Source organism: Bufo gargarizans, unplaced genomic scaffold, assembly GCF_014858855.1.
Source record: "Bufo gargarizans isolate SCDJY-AF-19 unplaced genomic scaffold, ASM1485885v1 original_scaffold_1621_pilon, whole genome shotgun sequence".
Taxonomy (NCBI): Eukaryota; Metazoa; Chordata; class Amphibia; order Anura; family Bufonidae; genus Bufo; species Bufo gargarizans.
The window spans coordinates 78,700-93,231 of record NW_025334439.1 but is presented as its reverse complement, the minus strand read 5'-3'; the positions used below and the strand labels follow the sequence as shown (position 1 = coordinate 93,231).

General features: G+C 44.9%; 1 protein-coding gene across 1 annotated transcript in view; it reads right to left on the bottom strand.

The window, feature by feature from the left end:
- Positions 1-14,532, bottom strand: part of LOC122923467 — a gene marked incomplete at its 3' end in the record, with an annotated part of 213,657 nt that overhangs the window by 184,159 nt on the left and 14,966 nt on the right. The window contains exons 2-3 of the mRNA XM_044274276.1: positions 10,211-10,378; positions 9,210-9,307 (exon numbers count right to left, since the gene is read on the bottom strand). Coding sequence (XP_044130211.1) covers positions 9,210-9,307; positions 10,211-10,378 — 266 coding nt within the window. The remainder of the gene's footprint in view (positions 1-9,209; positions 9,308-10,210; positions 10,379-14,532) is intronic.

Sequence of the window (14,532 nt, the reverse complement as noted above, 5' to 3'; positions counted from 1 at the left end):
AACGATTTTTAACTATAGAGGGAGGAAGGGGGGGGGGCGATGGTGGGCGCACACTGTGCCACCAAAGATTTTTAACTATAGAGGGAGGAAGCGGGGGCGATGGTGGGCGCACACTGTGCCACCAACGATTTATTACAATAGAGGGAGGGAGGGGGGGCGATGGTGGGCGCACACTGTGCCACCAACCATATTCAAACTGGGGAGGGGGGGGTCTGCCCCTGCTGCCTGGCAGCCCTGATCTCTTACAGGGGAATATGATAGTACAATTAACCCCTTTAGGTGCCGCACCTGAAGGGGTTAATTGTGCTATCATATCCCCCTGTAAGAGATCGGGTGGTGCCAGGCAGCAGGGGGCAGTCTTGTACAAAGTTTGCAGTGTATTCTAACTAGAAGCGTCCCCATCACCATGGGAACGCTTCTGTGTTAGAATATACTGTCGGAAATGAGTTTTCACGAAGTGAAAACTTAGATCAGAAAAAGCTTTTATGCAGACGGATCTTCGGATCCGTCTGTATGAAAGCAACCTACGGCCACGGATCACGGACACGGATGCCAATCTTGTGTGCATCCGTGTTCTTTCACGGACCCATTGACTTGAATGGGTCCGTGAACCGTTGTCCGTCCAAAAAATAGGACAGGTCTTATTTTTTTGACGGCCTCGGCTGCAAAACGGTGCACTTTCCGATTTTTCCACGGATCCATTGAAAGTCAATGGGTCCGCGAAAAAAAACGGAAAACGGCACAACGGCCACGGATGCACACAACGGTCGTGTGCATGAGGCCTAAAGCAATCAATGATTACATCATGCACTAGACAACCACAGCATGTGTTACTTTGAATACTTGAGGCAGAAGCTGTGCCGACTTCTATTCCTGTACCAATAGACACCATCGAGGAGTGGTGGGTTCCTCTAGGGCCTAACCCAGATCCCTTTGAAAATGAGAAGAGCAACCAATAGCCAACAGTGCCAATAGCCAGAAGTGAAGATGGGACAGTGGAGGCAGAGGATTCCACGCCCTTGTGTCAGTTGCAACACACTAACTTTGGAAGAATTCCAGCCAGATATGATGACTTTGTCTTGAGCATTCAAGTTGTCAATACGACAACTATTAAACCAGGAGGAGACGATGTAATGCCACAGGATTGCCTCCAAGTTAGCAGAGGGAGCTGTAACAGATTTACAGTATGCAGCAATCTGGAGGAAGCCAAGACCCAGAGGAGAGAGGTTTGGCAGTCAAAGCTCGGATGTTGCAGAAGGGGCATGTGCAAGGAGCTCTGTCTCTGCGAGCAACATACCAAGTCACATTACAGGTGGAGGCTTTACCAGGAGTCACACAGGTTTGTTTACTGGCAACGTCAGAAACTGTCAGGTGACATATGCAAAATATAGCTCAGATCACCAAGGGGATCTGGAGAGGACCATGTGTGGACAGGCAACAGATTGTGAATGGAGCCTTTCCCCAGGGGAATCTCAGATTGTTTGATACGCTGGGAGACTACACGTAAGGCCGAATGCACACAGCCATGTTCCGCGGCCGTGAGCGGTCCGTGGTATGCCGGCCTGGATTCCTGCTGACAGCAGGAGTGCACGGCGTCATTGGTTGCTATGACGCCGTGCGCTTCATGCCGCCGCTGCACTACAGTAATACAATCGTATAGATCATACGAGGGTATTACTGGAGTGCAGCGGCGGCATGAAGTGCACAGCGTCATAGCAACCAATGACGCCGTGCGCTCCTGCTGTCAGCAGGAATCCAGGCCGGCATACCACGGACCGCTCACGGCCTAAGAAAGAGGGAAACTTCTCCCATACAGGTGCACGCTGAAGACAAGGTTAATTACAGATTGTTTGGTGTATGCTGCCATCTGCTGTTCTATCTTAGTTATATGTAGTGTTGATTGAATCGAGCTTGAGATAAAATATGCCTGCATCAGGGGCGTAGCTAGAAATGCATGGGCCCCATAGCAAAAAAAAATCATGGCCCCCCCCCCCAATCTCCCACCCCCACATATCTATGGGGCCTCCCACCACTCCACCAAGCTACCACCCAAACACCCACCCTAGATCTCCCACCGCCATGAGCATAGAAAAGTCAGAGGAAAAAACTAATAAGCCGCCGTTCCATCCCCATTGACTATAATGGGGACGGAGCTCCGGTGCAGCACGGTAGTGTGCGGTGAAAGGCTGGCGGACGAAAAGTACTGAAAGTCCGACTTTTTTGTCCGGTGGCCTCTCACTGCGCAGTGCCGTGCTGCGCCGGAGCTCCGCCCCTATCCCCATTATAGTCAATGGGGACGGAGCAGCGGTCCAGCGAAATAGCGGCAGGACGGATCCGACAGGCTGAACCCCAGAACTAGAGTGTGTCCCCCAAAAGAAGGAAGGGGCACCCTCCTTATCACTGCTGGCATCTCTTTTTAACTTCAGATCATCAGACTCTCACTTACTAATTATAGCACACACCCCTGTAGTGTCCACCATCAGACAGGGGAGGGAAGAAACCCCAGTTGGGGGGCACACTCTAGTTCTGGGGTTTCTTCCCTCCCCTGTCTGATGGTGGACACTACAGGGGTGTGTGCTGTACATTTCTAATTAGTGAGAGTCTGATGATCTGAATTCTGAAGTTAAAAAGAGCTGCCTGCAGACCTGCAATTTGTCAAAATTAATGAAACATGGATCAGTGAGAATTTTCACATACCTCCATTTAAAACCAATGAATAGAGCTGTCATTGCTGACTCTGGCTTCTGCTGCTGCCACTACTATCACCCCTACACAGCCACACTCAATTCTGTACTGCAGATGCTGCTGTTACTATTTCCTCTACACAGCTGCAAATTACCTGCTTTTACATTTAGTTTCCAGATCCACACGGTACTGCTACTGCAGTTTTCTGGATACTGTCACAACCAGACAGCTGAGAAGCTCTGACAGAAGCCTTTCAGAACCTCCTCCTTGAGTTTTCTTTGTTGTAGTGTTCAGTTCCTCATCTCGTTAGCCTCTCTCAGCTGTCATGTAGTTGGACTGATTGCTTCCCTTTAAATTCCTCCCCAGGATGCATTACTGGGCGGCTTATACTTCTTCCTGGAGTGTGTGTGCATGCTGATCTTGTTTCCCAGTCTGCTTCAAAGTTAAGTGCTGTACATTTATCTGTTATTTTCTGTTTGCTGGATCCTAGGTGACCCTGACTCCCTCCGTGTCTGTGTAGGGAGCCGGTGGTCGTGTCCCCTCACTATTGTAGGGTGTTCAGGGGTTATATAGTTGAGGTACGTGGATATGCAAACATCCACCTCTGGGATCTTTGCATAGGCTGAGCAGCCAGGGAAAGTGCAAGGTCTTGTGCAGGGGTCTCCTTTTTGGTTCCTTAGCTTTGGATCCAGTGAGTCATATATGCATGTTGCTTTGTCTTGTTTCCTGTACACCGTCCATGACATTATAAGCTAAACCGTCTCAAGCATGGATCCGGTTTCACTTTTGGCTGAACGCTTCCAGGGTCTTTCATTGGAGGTAGCTGATCTCCGTAAGACTTTTTCTCAGCTTCAAGTGACCGGTTCAGCTTGCGTTCATGGAGTTTGTTCTGAGCCTAAGATCTCGCTCCTGGATACGTTCTCCGGGGGTAGTGAGAATTTTGTGCGTTTTAGAGAGGCTTGCAAACTCCATTTTCACCTTCCTCCCCATTCCTCTGGTGATGAGGAACGGAGGGTGGGGATCATTATATCGCTGCTCAGGGGTAACGCTCAGTCTTGGGCCTTTTCGCTGCCGGAGGGGGCACGGCCTTTCCGTTCAGTGGATGAATTATTTTTAGCCCTGGGTCAGATATATGATGATCCGGATCGTATTGCTCTGGCTGAGTCTAGACTACGTCTATTATGCCAGGGTAAACAATCCGCAGAGATATACTGCTCAGAATTTCGGAGATGGGCAGCTGATACTGGTTGGAATGATGCTGCACTCCGAAGTCAATTTTGCCATGGTCTTTCAGAGGGATTGAAAGATGCATTTGCCTTTCATGAAAGGCCTATTTCCTTGGACTCTGCTATGTCTCAGGCTGTTCGTATTGACAGGCGTCTTAGAGAGAGAGGAGAGATCTCTCCTTCCTGTCATACTCAGTCCCAGGACAGTGCAGCGGTCCCATTCTGTGCGCAGGGGTCTCAGTCGCTGTCAGCCCCTTCTGAGCAGGAGTCCATGCAGTGGGGTTGATTGCTTCTGACAATAGAAGATTCAGCCCGCATGGGAGGGTTTGTTTTTGTTGTGGAGGTATAAATCATTTGGCAAATGTTTGTCCCTCTAGGAGATTCAGGCAGTTCTCTGGGAGTAATAAAGAAACAAAGAGGAAAAAATCTTTTAAAAATGTTCCGTCTGTTACTATTGGCAGGGTGGAGGCGAGAATTTAAGGTTTTCCGTTTGCTTGTAGTTCTCGTTTTGTCCTGCCTGCTAGGGTGGCGCTAGAGAGCAAAAGCATTTTTTGTGAGATTTTTGTGGATAGTGGAGCAGCGGTCAATCTCATTGATAGTCAATTTGCAATAACTCATGGTTTCCAGGTGTGCACTTTGGGAAAGGATATACCTGTTTTTGCTATTGATTCCGCTCCACTTTCTCATAAATCATTAAAGGGCATAGTTCACAATATCCGTTTAATTGTGAGTGATGCTCATGTTGAGGATGTGTCATGTTTTGTCCTTAGCGGTTTGCCTACCCCTCTAGTGTTGGGGCTACCCTGGCTCACTAAACATAATCCCACCATTGATTGGCAAGCGAGGCAAATAAATGGTTGGAGTGACTTTTGCAGAGAGAATTGCCTCATGACATCTGTTTCTGAGGTTGCTACTAAGACTGTACCATCTTTTCTCTCTGAATTTTCGGATGTCTTCTCTGAGAGTGGAGTTCAGGATTTGCCCCCGCACAGGGAGCACAATTGCCCTATTAATCTCATCCCAGGCGCCAAGCTGCCTAAATCTCGTTTATACAATCTTTCCCAACCTGAAAGGGTCGCTAAGCGTGCTTATATCTCTGAGTCTGAGAAAAGGACACATACGACCCTCGAAGTCACCTGTTGCCGCTGTTTTTTTCTTTGTTAAGAAAAAAGATGGTTCTTTAAGACCTTGTCTGGATTTCAGGGAGCTGAACAGTATCACTATTCGTGACCCTTATCCGCTTCCTCTAATCCCGGACCTGTTTAACCAGGTTGTTGGGGCTAAAGTCTTTTCCAAATTAGATCTAAGAGGGGCATACAACCTGGTCAGGGTCAGAGAAGGAGACGAATGGAAGACGGCCTTCAATACCCCTGAGGGCCATTTTGAAAATTTGGTTATGCCTTTTGGTTTGATGAATGCCCCAGTCGTTTTTCAGCATTTCGTGAACAGCATTTTTTATCATTTGATGGGAAAATTTCTATTAGTGTATTTGGATGACATTTTGTTTTTTTCTCCTGATTTCAAAACTCATAAGGAACACTTACGTCAGGTCTTGCTCATTCTGCGGGAGAATAAATTATATGCGAAACTGGAAAAATGTGTGTTTGCGGTTCCAGAAATTCAATTTCTGGGGTTTCTTCTCTCCGCTTCTGGTTTTCGCATGGACCCCGAGAAGGTCACGCTGTGCTTGAGTGGGAGCTTCCTGAGAATCAGAAGGCGCTGATGCATTTTTTGGGCTTTGCCAATTATTACAGGAAGTTTATTTTGAATAATACCTCTATTGTTAAACCACTCACTAATATGACCAGAAAGGGGCTAGATTTTTCTTCTTGGTCGGTAGAGGCGCGTAAGGCTTTTTCTAATATCAAGGAGAGTTTTGCTTCCGCTCCCATCTTGGTGCAACCTGATATTTCTTTACCCTTCATAGTTGAGGTTGATTCTTCTGAGGTGGGTGTGGGTGCGGTCTTGTCTCAGGGTTCCTCTCCTGCCAAATGGCGACCGTGTGCCTTTTTCTCGAAAAAACTCTCCTCTGCAGAGAGAAATTACGATGTGGGAGATAAGGAATTGTTGGCCATCAAGTTGGCTTTTGAGGAATGGCGCCATTGGTTGGAGGGAGCCAGACACCCTATAACCGTGTTTACTGACCATAAGAATCTGGCTTACTTGGAGTCAGCCAAGCGTCTGAACCCGAGACAGGCCAGATGGTCTTTGTTCTTTTCAATATTTAATTTTATTGTCACGTTCCGCCCGGGAGTTAAGAATGTGAAGGCAGATGCCCTGTCTTGTTGTTTTCCGGGAGGCGGGAATTTTGAAGACCCGGGTCCCATTTTGGCTGAAGGTGTGGTGGTCTCTGCTCTTTCTGAATTGAAGGCAGAGGTGCAGGCAGCCCAGTCAGAGGCTCATGATCTTTGTCCTCCTGGGAGGTTGTTTGTGCCTCTCGCTTTAAGACACAAGATTTTTAAGGAACACCACGATACAGTCCTTGCTGGGCACCCGGGGACAAGAGCCACAGTGGATCTCATCGCTCGGAGATTCTGGTGGCCTGCGCTTCGTAAGTCGGTTGAGGGTTTTGTGGCAGCCTGCGAGACGTGCGCTCGTGCCAAAGTCCCTCATTCACGGCCATCAGGTCCTCTCCTTCCCTTACCCATTCCTTCCCGTCCTTGGACACATCTGTCCATGGACTTCATAACGGACCTGCCTCGTTTCTCGGGGAAGACTGTGATTCTGGTGGTGGTGGACCGTTTTAGCAAAATGGTGCATTTCATCCCTTTTCCTGGTTTGCCCAATGCTAAGACGGTGGCGCAGGCATTTATTGATCACATTGTCAAATTGCACGGTATTCCTTCAGACATAGTCTCTAATAGGGGCACACAGTTTGTTTCCAGATATTGGAAGGCTTTCTGTTCTCGCTTGGGGGTTCAGTTGTCATTCTCTTCTGCTTTCCACCCACAGTCGAATGGCCAGACAGAGCGCGTCAATCAGAATCTGGAGACATATCTGCGCTGTTTTGTGACGGAGAATCAAGAGGATTGGTGTTCTTTTTTGTCCCTTGCTGAGTTTGCTTTAAATAACCGTCGTCAGGAGTCCTCTGATAAGTCACCATTTTTTGGTGCATATGGGTTTCATCCGCAGTTTGGGACTTTCTCGGGAGAGGGGTCTTCTGATTTACCTGATGAGGACAGATTCTCCTTGTCTTTGTCATCTATTTGGCAGAAGATTCAGGATAATCTAAAGAGCATGAGTGAGAGGTATAAGCGTGTGGCAGATAAGAGACGTGTGCTTGGTCCGGACCTGAATGTTGGTGATCTGGTGTGGTTGTCTACCAAGAATATCAAATTGAAGGTTCTCTCCTGGAAGTTGGGTCCTAGGTTTATTGGGCCTTACAAAATCCTGTCTGTCATCAATCCTGTTGCCTACCGTCTTGATCTTCCTCAGACTTGGAAGATCCATAATGTTTTTCATAAATCCTTATTGAAACCTTATGTTCAACCCATTGTACCCTCGCCTTTGCCTCCTCCTCCGATTATGGTGGATGGGAATCTTGAATTTCAGGTCTCTAGGATTGTGGATTCTCGTCTTGTCCGCGATTCTCTTCAGTACCTTGTTCATTGGGAGGTTTATGGTCCTGAGGAGAGGATGTGGGTCCCAGTGACGGACATTAAGGCCTCTCGTCTCATCAGGGCTTTCCATAGGTCCCATCCTGAGAAGGTGGGCTCTGAGTGTCCGGAGTCCACTCGTAGAGGGAGGGGTACTGTCACAACCAGACAGCTGAGAAGCTCTGACAGAAGCCTTTCAGAACCTCCTCCTTGAGTTTTCTTTGTTGTAGTGTTCAGTTCCTCATCTCGTTAGCCTCTCTCAGCTGTCATGTAGTTGGACTGATTGCTTCCTTTTAAATTCCTCCCCAGGATGCATTACTGGGCGGCTTATACTTCTTCCTGGAGTGTGTGTGCATGCTGATCTTGTTTCCCAGTCTGCTACAAAGTTAAGTGCTGTACATTTATCTGTTATTTTCTGTTTGCTGGATCCCAGGTGACCCTGACTCCCTCCGTGTCTGTGTAGGGAGCCGGTGGTCGTGTCCCCTCACTATTGTAGGGTGTTCAGGGGTTATATAGTCGAGGTACGTGGATATGCAAACATCCACCTCTGGGATCTTTGCATAGGCTGAGCAGCCAGGGAAAGTGCAAGGTCTTGTGCAGGGGTCTCCTTTTTGGTTCCTTAGCTTTGGATCCAGTGAGTCATATATGCATGTTGCTTTGTCTTGTTTCCTGTACACCGTCCGTGACAGATACTTGTTCACAAGAAGCCACTGCTTATTTCAAAATTAACATGGCTCCATGATGGTACACTTTTTAGCTGCTTCTTTAGAACAAGCCTCTGTTTTTTTCCAATACTGTCCCCATTAACCCCTTCATGACTTCTGCTGAACATGTAGCTGCTAGATGCCTGCTGTTTGATGCAGCAGACACCTGGAGGCAGAGTCTATGATCAGCGATATCAACGATGAATGACATTTAACCCCTCAGCATCTGTGAACACAGCATCTGAGATGTCTTTTACGAGGAGTGTTGTACTCTAGGGAACTTAATGACGCCCCTGTGTGGAGATTGGGGGAGCTGTACAGTTGCTATAGCAGCTTGAGACCTTCTATAGTCTCTAAAGCCTGTGATAGCAAAGTTCCCTGCCTATGAGAGGAACATAGTGAATCTCCCATAGACTGCAATTTGAAAATCATTGCAGTCTATGGGAAATTCACTATGTTCTGGACAACCCATCGCCAAGACAACCTGTGTGAAGCTGTTCATAGGATGGAGGCATACTTCTATTTGTTCGTCTGAGGCTCTGTTCCAGAATTTTGATCGTTTTTCCTAATTTAGGCCTTTGGTGCAATGAGCGCATCACCACTGCTCTTGTTGCACTCAAGTTCTACACCTTTTGGTGGCCAGACCCTCCCTCTGTTACTTTGGTTGTCTGGGCCAAGCAGTGGCAAAGCAGCCAGGGAGGGGTATATTATAGTGTAGTTAAAAATGAAGCTTTAAACCTGTTTGTAACAAAAATGCATTTCTTCCCTTTCCTCTGTATGTATATATATATATATATATATATATATATAATGATATACTAGAGAAAACTGATGTTTCTCTAACTTTAATAGATATCAATATTCATAAAAAATACATACCGGTAGTACACAAGATAAAGAAGGATGAAGAAAGACAGTAAATAAAATAAAGCTATAATAAATTTGGACTTGTTCTGTTGTTAGACTAAAGGCTGATATGTTATAGGAATGTATACTACCTTTGGTAGTTTTAATTTCTTGTTGTTGTTCTGGTATTCCTCCTCATTGTCAATTGTCAAAAGGAACAACAAATTGAGCAAAAAACTCTTCCCTTTTCCTGAGAATAAAACACAACATAAAGTAGGAAATAAATTAAACTTTATTAGAATGAAGTCTGAAGCTTCTCTCTGATGCACATTAATATATGACAAAATGTCAAATGATACACATTTGTATTGTGCTTTTTTTCTCACAGTGACTCAGAGTGAAGGGATAGTTGTATGGTTGGGGTGACTCCATAGAGTTATTCTTCAACCACACGGCACTAGAATAACCCGTGTACAGCTGTTCATAGGATTGAGGCATACCAGTACTTCCATTAGTTTTATCACTCTAGGCCAGGTTGCCTTGACCAGGTGGCAATGCTGGAAGTCTTGACTGCACCCTGGCCATGGGAGAATACCTGGTGGATCAAAAGACTGGAACAGTGGCCCAGTGACCCAAACTCACCAGTTAGCCATGCTACTGATTACCATTAAAAAATATTAAAACTTAGGGGACCATGGTCTGAGTTTTCACTAGAAAAACTTGTCATACATGCTTGTGAACAAGCAAGTTTACCCCCTACTCACAGATTGCCTGTTTTGGTGATACATACATATATAGCATTAAAAGGTTTGGTAATACGTAGTGCCAGATATCCCTATAATATGGTCTGCCATCTTGGCCTCCATACCTGCTGGAATCCTCAGTATCTGCTAGAAGATGAACTTCTAAATGACTATGGGTTTCTAGATGATAAATTTGCCCACTCAGCTTCTGAAAAGGAAATTGCCACCATATGGGGGGTTCTGGCCCTAATTACTATCAAGTAAAAAGCATGGACCTATATTGAGCCCCGCTATCCCCACTTCATTGCTTACCACCTACTGTACTAATTTTAACTTAAAACTAATGGCAGGTTACCATTTACAACGTGCATTGGTTTGTGACTGAAACAGATAACTTGCAAATGGCATACCGTTTTGTGAGAGTATACCAATCCTTGTGTATTTTTCTTTGAATTCATCCAACATTTTTTTTATGCTATCCATAATAAAGGATACTTCATCTGTTTTATCCAAATCTGACTGCATTTTCAAAAGTGTCTTGTAACATATTTCCAGTTTGTGCATTTCAAAGTCAGGTTCTAAAAGAGAAAGCAGGCATGTTATTGGAACTAGGTATATATTTTTACTTTAGTAATTTACATTAATAATATTTTAGAAAGAGGTTTGTTCATTCTAAAACGTTCAATGGTTTCAGTTTAAAGCATTGCCAATCTACACATTGAAGTCGCTGCAGCAGATAACGCACTTCATGCTACAGCAATGTAAATACAGTCAGCTTGTTTACGGATGCAATAATCTGCCAGTGTAAAGGTGACGCCAATTACCCGATGAACAATCAAAAACCTCAATCATCTGGTAATACCTTGTTTGTGCAGTCACCAAAATCGTTGTGTCAGCAGTAGATCATGCCGTCTAATTCTGTATGGGGATGAGCAATGGTATTAGAGATCACTCCTCCCCATACTGGCGAGGGGATTGCTTCATTTAAATGGAGCAGTCTCCATTACCGATGAGCAATCAATTGTCAGGAAGGAACGCTTCCTTCCCGACAGTCACTTGCTACATTGGGCCATGTAAAGGGGCCCTTAGTTTGCAAGTGCGTAATTATCTTGATTAAACAGATCATTATGGTCACAGATAAGCTTGTTTCTCAAACAAACTCCTGAAGGCTGCTAACTCTTAAAGGCTATGTACACCCTTTGGGACAGTTTTTTTTATGATCACATTATACTCATTATAAGCTTAAAACAATTTTTTTATTGGTCTTTCTGCAACTTTTAGTTTCTCTAGTAGCAGGATCTGAATTTTCACTCTATTCCCTCAGACATCTCAGCTGATCTCTCCTTATCTCTGATTTCTGACCTCATAAATAGGGTTCAGCGAACCCGAACTGTAAAGTTCGGGTTCGTACTGAACTTTAGGATTTTTGGACCCCGGACCCGAACCCGAACAAAACAGTAAAAGTTTGGGTTTGGGTTTGGTGTTCGGCGATTTCTCGGCGCTTTTTGAAAGGCAGCAGAGCAGCCAATCAACAAGCGTTTAACTCTGTGCCCTTAGAAGCCATCACAGCCATGCCTTCTAATGGCATGGCTGTGATTGGCCAGTGTAGCATGTGACCCAGCCTCTATATAAGTAGCGCCGCACGTCACTCTGCTGTTACTAGTGTAGGGAGAGGATGCGGCTAGTGATTTCAGGGAGAAAATAGGAGAGAATCTTTGGTTCAGAACGTGAATCTAACTCAGCGATCGACATACATTTAGTTGTGTGGGTGCAGGGCACAATCTTTTTAACCTGCCCTGAGCCCAGTGACCGAAAAAAATAATAACTTTTATCCGTCTGTTAGTTAGGTGGGCGGCGGTGCAAGCTCAGTGCGCCAGCACTGCATCTGAGCTTTTTGTGACATTGAAATCCAATCTTGGAAAACTAATAATCTGGTTGTAAGAAAAATCACCCTTTTTTGGCAATATACAACATCTGGCACATTTGCAGGATTAGTCAGTGTGCAATTTAAGCTAGAAATACAGCCATAATTTTCTGGGTTTTTCAAAGCACACTTTTTTGCCAAAATACACTATTTTACATCCCTAGCTGCATCTGGACGTGTAAAATTCAACCGTCAGATACAGCTTTCATATTCTGTTAGCAAAAAACAAACTTTTTGGGCAATATACAACATCTGGATTAGTCAGTGTGCAATTTAAGCTAGAAATACAGCCATAATTTCTGGGTTTTTAAAAACACTTTATTTTTCTCCAAAATCCACTATTTTACAGATCTGCAAGTGTGAAATTCAATATATACAGCTTTCATATTCAGTTTTTTTTAAATACACCATTTACAGCCCTTGCAGCATCAGCACGTGTGAAATTCCGGGGTTATATACTGCTGTCATATTCAGTTATTAAACAAACACACGTTTGGGCAAAAAAAGTTTATTTGGCAGCCTTTGCTGCAGATGTCATTGTGAGATACACCCTTTATATACAGGGGTTCTATTAAGTTATTTGAAATACAGCCATTTTGGGTACAAATCTTTAATTGCGGCCTAGTGTGGGCCAGGGCGTGTGAGATAAACCATTTATATACAGGGGTCATATTCTTCTATTCATAAAACACCCTTTTTTGGGCAAAATACACATTATTTCCGCCCTTGCAGAATCAAGACGTTCGAAATTCCAGGATTATATACTGCTGTCATATTCAGTTATTAAACAAACACACGTTTGGTCAAAAAAAGTTTATTTGGCAACCTTTGCTGCAGATGTCATTGTGAGATACACCCTTTAAATACAGGGGTTATATTCAGTTATTTGAAATACAGCCATTTTGGGAACAAATCTTTAATTGAGGCCTAGTATGGGTCAGGGCGTGTGATATACACCCTTTATATACAGGAGTTATATTCTTCTATTCATAAAACACCCTTTTTTGAGAAAAATACACAATATTTCTGCCCTTGCAGCATCAAGACGTTTGAAATTCCAGGGTTTTATGCTGCTGTCATATTCAGTTATTAAAGGGCTTCTGTCAGCCCCCAAAAGTCATTTTTCATTTTTGGGCTAATTAAAATCCTTACAGTGCGATTTTTCAATATATAGGGCTCTTACATTTTTCTATGCTTTAGTTTCTTTAAAAACTGCACTTTTATAATATGTTAATTACCTCGCTACCAGCAAGTAGGGCGGTTACTTGCTGGTAGCCACCGCATCCTCCTTTCAAAAAAACGTCCCCTCCTCCTGTTGATTGACAGCACGGCTAACGTCACATCTACACCCGGCTTAGGCGCACTGAGGAAGAAGCGGCTAAGCGAGCGTCCTTCTCTTAGTGCGCCTGCGCCAACTGAAGACCGGTATGGCGCAGGCGCGACATTTGGAACGCAGACAGGGCCAGCCGAAGGAGCAGAGCGCTCGCTGGCCCTGTCAATCAACAGGAGGAGGGGGCATTTTTTTTTAAAGGAGGATGCGACGGCTACCAGCAAGTAACCGCCCTACTTGCTGGTAGCCAGGTAATTAACATATTATAAAAGTGCCGTTTTAAAGAAACTAAAGCACAGAAAAATGTAAGAGCACTATATATTGAATAATCGCACTGTAAGGATTTTAATTAGCCCAAAAATGAAAAATGACTTTTGGGGGGTGACAGAAGCCCTTTAAGATATTGCAATGTAAAGCAAGGTATGCTAAAAGTGCAAAATGTGGACTGAGCATTGATGCATCAATAACCCTTGGACCTGAAAGGATTAAGCATTTTATCTGCTTTTCAGCCTGGTGCTCACTGTAGTTGTAGTAATACTTCTCGGTTTATTGTCATATTGGATACATACAGTGTATATGTGACACATTTTGGCTCAAACAGGCTCTATTGCAGCACATGAACGGCATCACTGGTTACTGTGGGAAAACATAAGTGGCCGCCAGCTAGCGCAACAAGAGTGTCCTCCCTCTCCTGGTCTTCTTTGCGGCAGCCAGGCCACATCCATGTGCAATACACTGTCCTTGTCATCGCCATCATCACTTACTGCTTCTTCCACTCAGGCTGCTCCTCTGCTCCACTGTCAATTATCGAACAGAATGAGAGGCCAGGAAACAACTCTGCATGCCCATCAATCCACTGATGCGCAAGCTTAATTTCAACCTGGCAAAGTTTCTGGCATTGCAGTTGTTGCCCTACCACTTAGTAGAGCCTGCTGCCTTTAGGGAGCTGATTGCATGCACTCAGTCTTGCTGGAAGATACACAGTAATCAGTGATGCCACTTCATGTGCTGCAATAGAGCCTGTGGCAGCGCTGTATTTGGGGGAAATAACACATGCTCCCTGCATGGCTCATGTAATAAACTTAGTTGTGCAATGTTTTTTTTAAATGTACACTGCCTTGCAGAAGGTGCTGGCAGTGTCCAGGAGACTGTAGTCACATTTTAGCCATTCTTATGTGGCAAAGAACGCCACTTGCAATGACAGAACAGTCTGCCGTCACACAGCTTAATCCACAACATTCCAATTCATTAGAATTCCACTTTGCACATGCTAGATCATCTGTATGAGCAGCGTAAAGCCGTGTATGATTTTGTCATGCACCAGACCACCTCAGCAGGGAGCATATGTTGTTTCAAGATTCCTTTTGTATACTGAAGCTAATCACAGACACTTAACCCCTCAGATGCTGTGGTCAAATGTGACAATGGAGAACTGTGCACTTTCCGGCCTGGACAGTTTCCCCTGGCCGAGATCGGGG